Source organism: Anopheles darlingi, chromosome 3 (assembly GCF_943734745.1).
Source record: "Anopheles darlingi chromosome 3, idAnoDarlMG_H_01, whole genome shotgun sequence".
Classification (NCBI taxonomy): domain Eukaryota; kingdom Metazoa; phylum Arthropoda; class Insecta; order Diptera; family Culicidae; genus Anopheles; species Anopheles darlingi.
In genome coordinates, this window is record NC_064875.1 from 51,394,542 (window position 1) to 51,409,541 (window position 15,000).

General features: G+C 48.5%; 2 protein-coding genes across 5 annotated transcripts in view; both read right to left on the reverse strand.

Moving 5' to 3' along the window:
* The window catches only part of LOC125955798 (FAS-associated factor 1), a 6,141-nt gene extending 3,040 nt beyond the window's left edge, over positions 1–3,101 (reverse strand). Inside the window, exons 1-6 of one of the 4 annotated variants that reach the window (XM_049686996.1) lie at positions 2,954–3,101; positions 1,441–1,779; positions 1,051–1,119; positions 599–959; positions 188–524; positions 1–111 (exon numbers count right to left, since the gene is read on the reverse strand). The exon at positions 1–111 is cut by the window's left edge and continues 336 nt beyond it. In XM_049686996.1, coding sequence (XP_049542953.1) covers positions 1–111; positions 188–524; positions 599–959; positions 1,051–1,119; positions 1,441–1,479 — 917 coding nt within the window. In that variant the 5' untranslated portion in view covers positions 1,480–1,779; positions 2,954–3,101. Of the gene's footprint in view, positions 112–187; positions 525–598; positions 960–1,050; positions 1,120–1,440; positions 1,805–1,850; positions 2,157–2,629; positions 2,929–2,953 lie in introns of those variants that run through there. The other 3 variants (XM_049686993.1, XM_049686994.1, XM_049686995.1) reach the window with 3 other exon arrangements.
* Positions 3,102–4,428: 1,327 nt separating this feature from the next.
* LOC125955779 (uncharacterized) overlaps positions 4,429–15,000 on the reverse strand; it is a 10,607-nt gene continuing 35 nt past the window's right edge. Inside the window, exons 1-9 of the mRNA XM_049686933.1 lie at positions 14,955–15,000; positions 14,436–14,627; positions 12,804–14,340; positions 11,143–11,313; positions 10,465–10,756; positions 6,807–10,386; positions 6,138–6,733; positions 5,928–6,059; positions 4,429–5,847 (exon numbers count right to left, since the gene is read on the reverse strand). The exon at positions 14,955–15,000 is cut by the window's right edge and continues 35 nt beyond it. Of these exons, the coding sequence (XP_049542890.1) occupies positions 5,734–5,847; positions 5,928–6,059; positions 6,138–6,733; positions 6,807–10,386; positions 10,465–10,756; positions 11,143–11,313; positions 12,804–14,340; positions 14,436–14,580 (6,567 nt within the window). The 5' untranslated portion in view covers positions 14,581–14,627; positions 14,955–15,000 and the 3' untranslated portion in view covers positions 4,429–5,733. The remainder of the gene's footprint in view (positions 5,848–5,927; positions 6,060–6,137; positions 6,734–6,806; positions 10,387–10,464; positions 10,757–11,142; positions 11,314–12,803; positions 14,341–14,435; positions 14,628–14,954) is intronic.

The following is a 15,000-nucleotide window of genomic DNA, read 5'->3' on the forward strand; positions in this document are numbered from 1 at the left end:
CCCTGCAGATCCTGCTGGCCCGGAAAGTTTAGCTTCAGAAGCTTATTTTCCGGTTGCACGTGAATGTGCAATGTGTATGTTTGCTGATTTAGCGCGGCGAGCGCATCATTACTGCACGGGATGAAAAGAAAACGCAAACTTTGTAATGGCTTGCGTGGCAGACAAGGTCCAAATGAACTCATCTTACCCTCCTTCGCCAACGAAACCTTCATCGGAGAGATCGTTCAGCACCAGGTTGAATTCTTTGCCGACAATGTTGAGCGATTTGAGTGGCGTGGTAAGGATCTGAGTGTCCTTCTGCTTGCCCGGTTCCCAGCCCTTAAGCGCCTGCCGGCAGACGGGCACGTTCGTCTTATCGAAGATCTTATTCTTAAGATCACCGATCGTGGCATGATTCGAGATGTTGATCAAGTGCAGGCCATTTTTGAAATGGATCTTAAACAACAGATCGTACGGTTTTGGGTCGAGATAGTTGAGGCCGGTACGAAAATCATTGCTGCTACCAGAACGTGACGTCGAAGCACCTACGGCGAAAAGTACAAGAAAAAGTATTGAATGAACAGGTCTATCTAATGCAGCCCCCTTTAGGGATACTGACCAGCATTAAAACTGCTGTTGACTGTCCCGCTGCTGTTGTTGCTACTCGCATTGTTACTGCTGCTGCTGGTGAAGCTGTTTTTGACCGGCGACGATGGAGCCGTCATTAGCTCTTCAACGTTCGAGATCGCTTCAAACTGGCTGAGCTCATTAGCGTACAATCCCCCGGTACTGTTAGCTCCGGTAACATCAATGCCACCATCAAATGCACTGCTGTTGTTGCTGCTGCTACTGTTGATAGTTTTTGCGAGCGATTCGGTACCGAAACCAGGGGGCCTGTGGTTAACCACCGGTGGTGGTACTACCGGTGCCGTATGCTGTTGATCTGTTGGGTCCTGTGGTAGAACGCGATGTATAGCCGACTAGACGGAGAAAAAAGTTGCACGCAAAAGGAATACATTACAGCCAAGCGTTCGTCAAGGGGACATGTTAGGCCACGAGCATTAGGCTTACTATCAGATTCCAGTTGCATTCCTCTAGATGATATATTGCTTCGCTCACATTATCAATAGCCGTTATGCTCTATAATACAGAAAAACAAACGAAACAAAGTCCGAATTAATTTAATTTACAACTCACCGACACACATCGAACAAACACTAACGAGGCAACGAGTAAGTTGGAGCAGCGACAGTTTAATTTTAAAGCAAAACAAAAAGACACACGCGCACAGCGCGGACACACGGACAGCAGCCGCATCGCAGCATCTGCGAACAGCGCCAAGAAGTGGGCCACACCAGATAGCAAACAAAGAGGTACCGCGATGGTGCGAGACAAAGTCGCAAGGCGACTTGCTGCTTCTCGCTGCTAGTGTTGCCGGGATCGTAGAATTGTGCGACTTACCTGGAAATCAGCAAGAATTTCATCGCGATTTTCAGACATTTCCAGGCGAAATGTCGTGTCCTCTTCCTGGACTCCACGCGGTGTACGCCGTTTTCCCCTCGGTGACAGTAGAAGCGACGACAGAAAAGGGTGGTCTTCTGTTGCAACCAATACCCTTTTCCGTTTTTCTGTGTTCACTCAGATTAGATCCAGCAAGTCCGCTGTTGCGGTTGGCCGTTATCTAGCCTTTCGTGGGGAACCACAGTTGCTATAGTATCCGCCCAATAGTAGGAGTTTTTGGGTTTACGATTCTTCAGTTTACTGACTCACGCACTTCCTGTGATTCATAGACACACGTAACTATAAAACGACAATGTTGAGTGGCCTAGAATTGTAGTAGTAAAAATGAAAAAGATATTATAATACCGTACTTTTGTGTTACCCCCATGATGCTCGAAATCAAACTCCACAGGACTGTTTGTCACAGAGATGCACTAGTTGGAAAAGAAATGTCTTCAGATTGTCGCCTTTGCCCAAATCATGCAACGATGACTTGGATTATTGTTCTGCGAGAGCATCCCGAGTCGGAGACGATGAGGGTGGTGCACAAGGACAAAAGAACGCGAGATTGCCGGGACCAAACAAAACCCCCACCCCTTTTAGGACACTGCCTGAAACGCGAGAGACCGATCAAATTGATAAGCTGTACGGTGACCACGACGTCGAGGCAGACACAGCGTCGGCGGTCGCACAGGAAGCAGTGAGAAAACTCAGGCAACCGTGAGCAAGAAAATCCAATTCATCGTCAAGTGAGTCTACGCTGATCTCCGAGGGGCATTTGCTTTCGTATCTCGTAGAAACGATGGCCAATATTACGAGAAGCGTCCAGGGCAGAATGTTCCGGGATATTCACGGGCCCACGAAACGTTGCTATCGGAACTCTATCCGGGGAGGTTTTTTTTTTATTTCGCAGAGCAGCCTCCCCACCACGAGAAGCGCAACCCTGTGGTTTGGTGCGGAACTCCTTCTCGCTCTCGCTCGTAGCAAGACATGTGCTCTTCTCTATCTGGCCAGGTTACTAAACACTGTGTTTCCGAGATATTCGGGAAGTATTTCAGCAAAGAACAACGTATTCTTCGGCTAACATTACAAAGAAAACAGCGAGTACATAGAGACGTAAATGCTCATTACCGTATACACCTGTACACACCTTTTTTCACTATTTCCAAGCCACTTCCACGGATCGGAGCACGAAACGATTTGCGTAAGGCGGCGGAGGGTTGCACGGGACCGTCGTGAATCGGCAGAATCGTGCAGCGGGCAAAGAGAAAAATAAATGTCCAAAGGTGAATGACAGCGCGATCGACGTGATGCGTGATAAATTGTGCGTCCGATCTTGGGACCCGCGCGGTCATCGGAGACCCGTAACACCACCACCACACACCTGGCGGACCTTCGAGAACGAAACCTCCTTCCAGCCAAAGATATCCCAGCACACGACACAGAAGAGCCCGCTACACGCCAGCACACTAACCTGCGGATTTCCCGTTGGTGGATGTTGGTTCCTTTCACAATCTGCCACGGACCTGAACATGCATTACGGACAGGGTTTTCCGATGGGACGATGGAAATTCTCATTCACGAAATCCAAGAAAGAAAATTCACAAACGAGGCGCACACTCGCGCTGTCATTACGTTCGCTCTCTCTAGCCGTCTCGCTCTTGCGCTTTTGTGTGATTCGCCTCTCTTTCTCGCACCCGGTACTCCGCCACTGTGGTCGGATTGGCACAGAATAGGGTCGGCTAAGGGTTGGCTCGAAACCTTGTCGCTGGCGCGAAATCGCCAACGGATTTATGTTTTTGAAAATGTCGCTTCATAAATTCGCAAAAAAAGAAAAGAATAAGGATCGGTTAGGATTCGTCATCTGGAATTAAGGGACTCGTACTGTTCACATTGGCATGCGATATTTGCACCGCATCGGATAAAAAACTCCTCTTTATTCGAATCAACTGCAAGCTATTGTAGATCCATCCCGTATGGAAAGACCACGGGGAATAGGTTGTTTTCCGTCGTGAGAGCTGGTACGTTTTAGGTACGGTTCCCTATCCCATGGCTGCCGCAGCTGCTGCAGGTGACATCGTAGCGGCAGTAGTGCGCACTGCGCGGGTCGCAGGCGCACACGTGGTGCGAGGAGTCAGGGTTTGGGCGAACGCCAGCGAAACCAGCCCCAAAATGAGCACGATGATGGCTACTAGTTTCATGGCGATACTGATCGAATCACTTTAGCAACGTACTTCTCACTAATTACTGTTCCCAGTGGAACAATCACCTAAATACCCTTAACAACGGGGACTCCGTCTTCGACACCAATACCTTCATGGATTGTCGGCAGTGGTCGGAAACCGACTGTGCAAATATGTCGCTGGGGTGCAAAAAAGGCCACTCAAAGCATGTGTTTCGTGGATGGAACATTTCGTTTCACGCCATCGTCATTGGGGTTAAAGGAAACGATCACAACGATGTCCGAGCTGATCGCCAGCACGCGTCATTTTCCAATCGGATGGAAAACGTCCTGCAAGGAAACTGCATCACATTGGTTAAAAAAAATCGTCTCTTCTGTTAGGATTACCTCCTCTAGCATCTATCAGATCCAAGGACTGTGGCACCGATTTTGTCCCATAGCGCGATCACAAACAAGCGATACGAGTACTGCCAGCTGAAACAACAGAACGGGTAACGATTGGTTTCATACCTTGAGCAGTATTCCATTACGATTTTTCTTGATATCAATCCGGGTTGCATTCTTCTCTACTTGTTCCCATTCCGTTCAAAATATTAGTTCATCTTTTCTTCCAATCCATGGGGTATCAATTACGGTCAGGGTACGAGGTTCGCGGCCCTATTTCTTCCTTGCGATCGCTATAATGAAACACCTCTGTGATAACAAAATTTTCAAAAATTTTCGGATTGCGCTCTACAATGAATTATGAAATATGTTTTGATCAGGTTACATCCTTCTGATGGAGCAATACTCTTTATTCGAATCAACTACAAGATCTGCTCAGATCCACCTAACCTACGGACAGTTCACGATGAATCAGTTGGTTCCCATCGTAAGAGCTGACACGTTTTAGGGAGTCCACTATCTCACGCTATGATAGCCGCAGCTACTGCAGGAGCTACGGTAGCGGGAGAAGTGCGCACTGCGCGGGTCGCAGGCGCACACGTGGTGCGAGGGGTTACGGTTTGGGTGAACGCCACCGAAACCAGCCCCAGAACGAGCACAATGATGGCTACTAGTTTCATAGCGATACCAATCGAATCAGTTTAGCAGCGTACTTCTCACTAATTACTGTCCTCAGTGGTGCCACTGCCTATATACTCATAAAATGAAAGGTTCTATCTTTACCACCATCGACTGCTGGCCCTGTTCAGGGTCACCCATACGTACTACGTCCATGTATAAACATAGGTACTTGATCGAGGACATTGGTCATGGCCTCAAAGGTGTTGGAAAAGAAATCTGTAAGTTCCGCTTTACTTTTCATGGCCATCCACGCCACGTTGGGGTTCGTTCAAACAAATTGCCTCTTCTGTTAGGATAACCTTCAATAGCATCTATCAGAGCCAAGGGCTCCGACATAGATCTTGTCCCATAACGCGATCACAAACAAAGCGGCACGAGTACAGCCAACTGAAACAACAGAAGGGGGTTTTTCGTACTTTGCCCAGTATTCGATTCTGAATTTTCGTGCATCATCTTCGTCTACTAAATTTTATTAACATATAGCAATAACCATTTTATTCCTTTCCATTACTTTAATACCAACGATAGGAAGAATTCCTTCGTGGCATATTTACTTACACACAAAGGATTGCTTAAGTATCAATTTGATTGCCAGGTCCGGAATTAGCGTCGCTCGTGTCACATCTCATGACCCCTTTTGGATGGCTTTCTGTGAAGCGTTATAAATACTCAAACTAACTTGAGCAATGGTGCAACCAAATGCAAGCTATCTACTCTATACTGTACAATACTACCCTATTATCATTATCAGCGAACGGAATCTGGTTGACGGCAAAACCAGCGGCCGTATGAGAATTACTTACGCTAGCGATTGGGTACACGTGGCCGAAAACATCACAAGTTACGTACCGGCGATGATCGACATATGTGAGACGATGGTTGTAACGGACATGGACGGGATTTGCTGGCGGAATAATAATCGATGCTCTCGAGATCGCGGGCATCCATGGTTTCTTTTCGGTAAACTGGACTAGTGGACTAGAAAAGGGATCGCAGTATTTTACGCATCAGTCAGAAGCGGATGGCAGAGTTACGCCACTACGTTCTTGCATTAGCTTAGAAGCGATTGCTTTGTACTGTTCACACTTGGCGCGGTACTGTTCTAACAACTCATGGTTCGGCTATAAAGTAAAAGAGCACAGGGAATGGATTTGGTAACATTCCAAAAATCAAACACATATACCATCAAGCTAGTACTCACATCTTTTTCGGTCTGTAGTCCGACATCGGAACGGAGTGATGAAGATCGTCCCGTAACCTGCTGGATTCGATTGAGCTGGGCACACTTGTTTTCTGCATCCTTAAGCTGCTGCTTCAGCTTCACATATTCATTCTACGGGGAATATACCACATTCGTTGTCAAGTTTATTAGTTTGCACTACCAACGACCGTTTTCCGCTGTCCGACGTACCTTGATACGATTGACATTAACACTTTCGTTTTCCTTCTCAACAATACCTTGATTGAGCGTGGCGATTGTTTCGTTACGTATACGGCACAGTTGTTTCATCTTCTGGTACTTTTCCATCAGCAGCTTGTACTGTTGCTGCTGCTCTTCCACCTGTGCCTGAAGCGCTGTTTGGTTCACATCCGAAGCAGTGGTTCCCTTGGTGGAGGTTGCAAAAATCGAAAGGGATACGGTGGAGGTCGGCGTAGTAGCGCTTGCCGTTTGCCCTTGTACAATATCCGTTGGCTGATAGACCTGAACGGCTTTATCAAACTGTGCGTTCTGCTGCCGACTGTGGCGTATGCATTGCGTGCAATGCCGTTTGCGCTCTTTGCGCTCCTTATCTAGTAACTCCAGCACTTTGTTCAGTTCCTGTTGTAGCTGGTCCTTTTCGCGGCTGACCTCTTGCAGCTTGCGCTTGACCTCCGTGAGTTCGGGCTTGAGTGGGTTGTTCGCCGATAGCATCAGTTTCTGTGTGTTAAGCTGACACTCCTTTAGCTTCAGCGCATTACGAAGCTCCTTAATTTGTGCGTCCATTGCAAGGCAGCTACAGTCGTTCGCTGTAAAAGTGTACGAAACATTAAGCATTACTTCTAACTTATCTTCATGAGCATATGTGTGCAATGTACTTACATGTTGGATCCGTCATGGTGGACGTGTCCTTCAGATTAAACACCAATCCGCGACGATCGTCGTGCGTACTCTGGCGACGAGATTTACGTTCCTTGTCCGTCGCTCGACGTAGCTCTTCGACCTGCTTCGCTAGCGTTTGATTTTTGCACTGCAGCTGATCATTGATTCGCTGCAGCGATCGTTGCCGATGGATGCTTTCCTCACGTACCTTCTCCACCTCCTGTATCTTTTGCTGGAGTACCGTAACCTCTTCCACCTTCTCATTGAAGCTCGATTCGTGTCTCATGGTTCCCATCTCATCGCGCAGTCGTTCTATTTCCGCCTCAACACGCTGCAACTCATCCATCCGCTCCTGCAGTTGCTTGCCTTTTAGGCCCTCTAGTTGCCGCACCTCGGTCAGCTGCCGAAGCAGATCCTCGTTTTCACGGCGCAGCGCTTGCGCTACACGCCCATCACCGAGTGAAGGCCGACCGGTGGCCATGATTCGTTCCAGCTCTTGACATTTCTCCTCCAGCTCCCGCTTGAGAGTGGCCGACGTTTCACACTCCTGTTCGTACCGTTCTTTGCTGCTCACCATACTGTCCACATGTTCCGTTAATTCCTGCTTCAAAATGGTCAATTCACGCTCCAAAACATCCCGGACCCTGGACGATTCCTGGATGTCCGCTTCTAGCTGAGAACGCACCGTGTTTACCTTTTCAAGCTCACCCCTCAGCTGACCAATCTCATGCAGCAGTTTCGTGTTCTGTGCGTTACGTTTATCTATCTCAGTCAATAGATCATCTCGTTCCTGCTTCAATGTTTTCCGCTCCCGTTCGCTGTTTTCCTTGTCCATCCTAAGGCTTTCGAGCGATTTGCGCTGCGCTGCATCACTGGCATCCATCTGTTCCTCCAGATTGACGATCTTCGCCGAGAGTTCTTGAACGGCGATGGTAAGGTCGCTATTTTCCTTCCTTAGCTCATCCAGCATTGCTTCCTTATCATCACGTCGCTGCTCGAGTAGTACAATCTGCTCCGCTTGTTGCTGCAGTTGCGTATGGAGACGCGTTTCTGCCTCCGACAAACGTACCTTCTCATCCTGCAAAGCTAGGATAGAATCCTTAAGTCGTTCCAGCTCTTCGTGTTTTGCCTCTACTAACGCTCGTTCGGATTCGGCACCAGCATCGTGTCGGCGTTTTTCCTCAACCAAATCATTGCGCACCTGTTCCAATTCGGCACGCACCGTTTCGAGATCGCGCTCCAGTTGACCTACGAGGCGCTCCGATTCGTCACGGCACGACCGAAGACGGTCGAGTTCCTCGCCTTCTGCCAACGCATGCCGCTGCTGTGCCTCTTCGGTATCCAGTTGATCCTTGAGGAGCGATTCATTTTCGGACATCAGCTGCTCGACGGTACGCTGCAACGATTCCTGCTCCTGCTCGAGTCTTTTGCGATCGTCGTTATGGCGCTTGACGAGCTCAAGCTGCTCTGAGCGCAATACATCTAGCTCGCCGATGTACTTAAGCATTTCCTCTTCCCGCTCAACAATCTGCTCGTGTAGTTGTTCCTTGCTATGGGTAAGGTCCGTTATTTGCTGAGCCAGATTGTTTTGCTGCTCTCGGGTTTCTTCATTCAGTTCATTAAACGCATGTTTTAGCTTAGCCAGTTCCAGTTTGGCCGCTTCATACGATTCACATTGAAGCCGATGGTGCTTCATACATTCTTCCTGTTCCTTTTGAGCGCCCACCAGGCTAGTTTTATGTTGATTGATTTCTTCTTCTAGCTCCGCAACCTGTTTCTCCAACGATATCTTGCTCTCTTTCAATTCATCCAATTGATCCACCACAGATTGCTGTTCGCCGGATTGCTGCAGCAACGTTTGGTCTTTCTCTTGCGTTAATCTATCAATCTGCTGCCTGGCGTTCGCTAGGTCAAGCGAAAGTTCCTCATGAGCACTTTCGTGGAGTTCTTTTTCATGCTTATGTGTAGCTTCGAGCTCTGCGTAATTCTTCTCCGCTTCGGTCAGGTCCAAATGGGTACGAGCGGATTCCGCAACAAGCACATCGATGCGTTGCTCTAACTCTTTCACGTTATTCTGCCATTTCCGACATTCTGCGGTGGACTCGGAACACGCTTTTTCAAAAGAAGCTTTCTCTTCCTCTAAACGTTCGACTCTCTCCTTAAACGATTCTGTTTCAAGCAATTGCGTTTGCGTTTCCGCATCACGCAATTCTTTAAGCTCATTCTGTACAGTTTGATACTGTTGCCGAACCGCTTCTAGCTCGTTCGTGTAACCTTCGATCTCGCTGAGCAGTTCAGCAATGCGTTCCTCCAGCTTTTGCTGAGTTTGGCGCATTCGGTTCAACTCTGCCTCGGAGTCGTCGTACCGATTCTGCACTACGTTCTTCAGCTCCACTGTAAGTTTTGTTTTTTCCTCACTTAACTGTTCGATCGAAACATTCAACCGGTCAATCTCACCCTGTAATTTTGCGTTAAGCATCTCATGCGTTTGCTCAATCTCCAACTTCTCTTCAACCCATTTTTGCTCAGCCCGAGCAAACTGCTCGGCCAGGTGACTCTTCTCTTCGACTATGGCATCCTTCTCCTTCTTTGCTTCAACTACCAGAAGCATTAGATCAGTCTCTTGCTTTGCCAGATCCTGCTGGAGCTTGGCCACATGTTCGGCAATCGCAATAGCTTCCTGTCGTTCTGCCTCTAATGCTTCAGTATTACGTGCCATCATCTCTTCCTTCAACCTTGTTTGCAGTTCATCACATTTGCGGTCCAGTTGTAAGCGCTCAGCTTCAGCTGTCTTGACCAATGCTTGTTGCTGTTCAATCTCCGCCCTTAACTCAACGATCTCCTTACGGAGTAACTCATTCGCTTGTTCTAGTTCCACTCGTTCGTCTGGCAGCTTGGCCTTATCGAGGGCATCGCGCAAGCTAGCCACTTCCACGCTTAGCTCTTCACGTTTAGCTTCCGCGTCACTCTGCAGCTTTGCCAAATCTTTACGCAACATCTCGTTCTCCTGCATCTGGTCCATCAGCTGAGTTGAGAGCTCGTCGTACTCGGTTGTTTGAGCTTCCAGTTGCCTTTTCCACGTATCGGCCGTTTTCTGAAGCTGCGCCATACCGCTAATCTTTTCTTCCAGGCGCGATTGCAATGCACTCAGCTCAACGCGATGTGTTTCCGCTTGTGCGGTGTTGCTGCGAACTCTCTCTTCCAGTTGCTCGATGATTTTTAGTAATTCTTTGACGGTATGTTCTTCACCCAGAATGGTTACGTCGGCATAGTCATCCACGACGCCGTTCTTTGCTGGCGAGGTACTCTCTGATGAATGTTTCGTTCCGTTCTGCTTCAGCACCACTACGTCGGTTGTTCCATTTTCGCTCACCAAATCGGGCAGAAGCAGTGTTTTGCGAATCGATTCCAGCAGACGCGCGGAATTATCATCCTTATGGTGACTCGCTGGTACCTGGTAGTAGCCGAGTACCATCTGCTTCACCTGCTCGAGCTTGCGATGATGTTCCTGCTGGGAGTTTTTCAGTTCCTCAATCTGTTTACTGTACGTTTCGAGCTGTAGCGAAAAATCATAGTTTTGCTGAAAACAAATGGGAAATGCAAAACACGGCGTTGAATTCAACAAACTGTGACCTGCGGGACAACAAATCCTTATTACCATTTCTAGCCGTTTCATTTCTTCCCGCTTCTGATCCACTCGTTCGCCAGACGAAGTGCCGCTAGCCGACGTACCGCGGGCTTCCTGCAGCGATTCGATCAGCTCTTTCTCGCGTGCCTCCGATCGCTGCCGGAACAGTTCATACTCGTACTCGATACCAGTAAGCTGGTTGCGGTGATGCTCCGCTTCCTTCTCCGCACCCTGCCGTTCTTTGATGGAACGCGCCAGTTCCTCCTCCGCCTTGCTCACACGATTGTTTTGCTCTTTCAGTTCGATCTCAAGATGTGTGCATCTGTAAGAGATGTAGTGAGTCGATTGAAGTTAGTACGGGAATCAAGAAAGTGACCTTAAGCTCCCGTTCCGCATCGCTTCACCCCGTGCATGTAGGGTTTACGAGTAGGGAGTATGTTTGACTGAATCGATCGTCTTAGGGGTGGTATGGGGACATTTTAATATTAATGACTAGCCTAGGTTCGTACGCTTTCATCGCACTTTATCAGTTTGCCATATGGCCCCCTTCTCCTATTATACGTAATATTGACAAAAATCATTATCAGTTTCACCCACTACATAAGTGTGTCTGGTGTGTCTGATGGAATCGATTGCGAGTCCGATAAGACAACAATATCGCTCGGTGAGCCTACAGTACCAACTGCTGTCCGCCATATAGTCTCTTACCTTTCATCCAGCCGTTCTATCCGTTGCTGCTTCAGCTCGATTTCGCCTCGTACTGTCTCGAGCTCCTCGTTCCGTTTGGCCAAGTCTTGTTTCAAGTACTGCAGTTCGTAAGTCTTCTCTAGATTGGTGAACTCCTGCAATTCTGTCAATTCTTGCTCCAAGATGCGGCACCTGTGACGGGCAAAACGGTAACAATGAATTATTGAATGAACACTAACGAGCGATCGATCAAAGGGGTGTGATCTATGATCTATTCTGGTGATAGTTTACCCAACGATTTTGAACGATCGCGATGAGTAGAGAATATATAATCTAAACGATTTTACAGCGATAGTGCGTCAGTGCGAAACGGCGATCACGATGGACCAGTGCAACGAAACCTCACCATCCCACCGGTTCTGGCCATCGTGATGAACGAATACAAACTGAAACAACAGCCGGACCGTGTTCAAAGGTGTGCGATCCAACGAATGTACCAGCAGTCGTTGCGTCTCGTGCGGTATCTCTCTTGCTTTGAGTCGCTTCCACACCTCCCGCACCCAAACCAGTATGTGTCTTGGTGGATGCCAGGCGCACGATCACACTGTGTGCGTATGCAGAACATTCCCTATTTCTGAAACGGTTGATCGCGCTGGGCGTATGAGTGCGCAACGGATGTAGCGGATTGTTGTGTTTTGATATTGTTTCCCTTTGGTCGCCAACATATGCTGTCGCCTCTTTATGTGAAAGACGGAGTGCGTGTGTCTCACGGTTCTTCTGAGGTGAGGGGAATGGTCAAGTCAATATATGGTTTACACGATCGTTGCAGAATAAGCAAACAGTGAGCTTGATAGATGGTGGTATCGTTCTTAGATAGTGATGCATCGTGGAGGCGGTGTTGTAATGCTCCTTCCTATGAGATAAATCCCAAAGCAGTATATATCAGCATCACTTTCTATAAATCAACGATCTCTTCCGATCACGTATCGTCCGAAGACGACCAACCATCATGCTTAGGTGGATCTTTCAAGTCTTCACAAAAAACAGCGTGATGTTCACATGCCACTAAACCTGAGAAGCGATCACTCAAAATAAACAAAGTGGAACGAAGTAGGGAGTGAAGCGAGCAACACAAATCTCCGCTGCATCAAGCATCTCTCCAAAAGCAAAAATGCATTCTATTACTTATAGATTCTTGCTGCTACTGCTGAGAGAAAATGCTAAGTTGCTTGTCGACCTTTCAAACACAATAACATTACTTTCACAAAATGATGTTTACCATCGGATACACGATGATCGCAGGGCATCCCATCCATCTAATTTTATCATCCATGACAGCAATTTTGCCAGATGCCGACCAAACGCGTGACAGCAAATGCATCAGGAGCATCGTAAGACAAGATATTTTTAGGTGATCAGTTTTGCAGGGTACGCAATTGCGTACAGCACGTGTAAATAGAATGTTTACGCTTACGACGCCACTATGGAGCATCCAACATCCAGCAAGCTGAACCCGTAGGCCCGTCCCGTAATCCAATTTTAGGGAACAATAAATCTATTTCTAGCAGTAACACCGTGATGCCACACGCGTTGTCGCGCGTCCTGTTCCGTGGAGGTCGAGGTTAAGCATACCGTGGAGCTATTCTTGCCGCTCTTCCCGATCAAACACAAACGTGACGTACCTTTCTTCGTAGTTGAGCTCCGTCGGTGAATCACCGGTAGACGATCGCCGTTTCCGCCGGAGGCTTACCGGTGTGCGCAGATCCCGTACGACGGCAGACGTCGGTGAGAGCGAGGTGCGCCCAAAGCTGATCTGCTCCCCCGGTATAAACTCATCACCTTCGTACAGGGCGAATGGATTCAGCAATCCGCTTTGCATTGGTGACGTCGAACGTATTCGATAGGTTAGCTTGTCCCGCTTATTATTCAGCTCCGGAAAGTTAATGCGACACTCTTCGTCGCCATCCTCTAGCCCAAGACTCGTACCAAAATCATCGTCCACGAGGAGCGTCGGTCGTGTGATACCGTTAAGGCTGGGTATACGGGCAGAGGATGAGCGTCCAGGCAATGCCGGTGGGCCCATGATCGATGATGGTTCTCTTCGGGTGTGAGAAGACGCCGTTGGATGCGGTATGTCCGAGCTGGTTGGACACCACGTGCGCCTTCGTGCGTTATCAATCTGCATCGATTGCGAATGGTTCGAATTGATAAACTGGCTCGTGCGCAGCGTGATTGCGTTCATCAGCTCGAGCGTCTTGATCTTGCTGTTCTTGTGCTGCTCGGATCGCAACTCACTCTGCAGCCGCTTGATTTCCCGCTCCAAACGCTTCATCATAGCCGCTTCGGTTAGAATCTCGTTCACTTTCGGCCTGTTTTTGATGGCCTTAGCGCGCATTGCGAAACTCAGCGTGTAGTACGTCTCATCCACCACCGCCGGTGTAATGTTGCAGATCATCGACGTGACCGCGTTGCCACCGAGTGAAGCCTGCAGGATGCGCGTCAGTTTCGAATCACGATAGTTGATGAACTGTTTATCCGAATTTTCGCTCAGCTTCTGGATGACAAGGCTCAGCGACAGCAGGCTACGGTTGATACAGACACCCTCCTTAAACCGGCACCCGGTCGCACCGGTCTGGTCCGCCCGCTCGCTACCGGCCAAATCGACCAGATTTAGAATGCCTATCTGCACCGCCTCACTATCTGTTTTGATCTCGTCGTCGGCCGTATTGATGAGCCGCGATTCGATCAAGATACGAAAGATCGTATGCGACCGGCTTGATCGTTCGTTCATGTGCGTTTCGCCGATTTTACGCGCCTTATTTCCCGCATCCACGTATTGCAGGATCTGTTCAGGAGAGTTGGTGATGTATTCCTTCGAATTGACCGAAACGTCCCCGCACTGGTTCTCCGTAATCTTGAGGTTCGTGTTGGCCGTGTTTAGCAGATCGTGCACCTTCTCATTATAGATCTCAATGAAGCCCACGCGAATCAGAAACTGGCGCTCCGGGTGGTGTTTGATCTCTTTGAAGATCTCGTGTGCTGTCAACGGTACTACGCCCGGCACGCTCTCATCCCCGATCATGGTGTACGTCTTGCCGGATGATGTTTGACCGTAGGCAAAAATGGTTCCATTGATGCCCTTGAGCGCCCCATGGATCACCGGACGGCACACGGTATCGAACAGCTCTTTCGTTGGCACGGTCTCGTCGAAAATGTGATCTGGAGAAGCATGAGAATAGAATGATCGTACGATAAAAGAAGAATGATCTGACGTAGGTCATCGACCCGGGAGGGTATGGTGACTGCATGCTTACCGAAAACGAAGGGTTCGCCATTGCTGTCGATCATCGCTATCGTATTGTCCCGGACGCGCCATTGCGGTGTAAGTTTGCAATCCCGCTCCCGTTTGATAAGCGGCCTCACCTTGATCGACACTTTTACATTATCCCCCGACGACATTGCGCCCAATGGTTGAAGGCACTGGACTCAACAATTATTAACATCGACTGGAAAACATGCAAAGTAAAAGTTAGACCTAGCGCAAGATAACGTTGGAAAGGTATTTTGGCCCTTCTTTTACGACCGCGCAGCCATTTTGCTCCATCACGGGTTCTGGGATGCACCGTTCTAGCGGCATTACCACGATGCTAGAAGGACACTATTTATAGCGCTGCAGAATTTCCACTTGGAATTGTCGCAAGTCGTCGGTTGTGGCTTCATGCCCATCGAGCGCGGCAAGCCAAAACTTTGCACAACATTTGACGCTCCTTTTTCGCATCCTCCAGGAAGCTAGTGGCATAACGAGCATGTTTTTCGATTCAATAGTCACTTACCTTCGATAAACTAGCCACATTTACGCACAAATATTCGAATAAACAC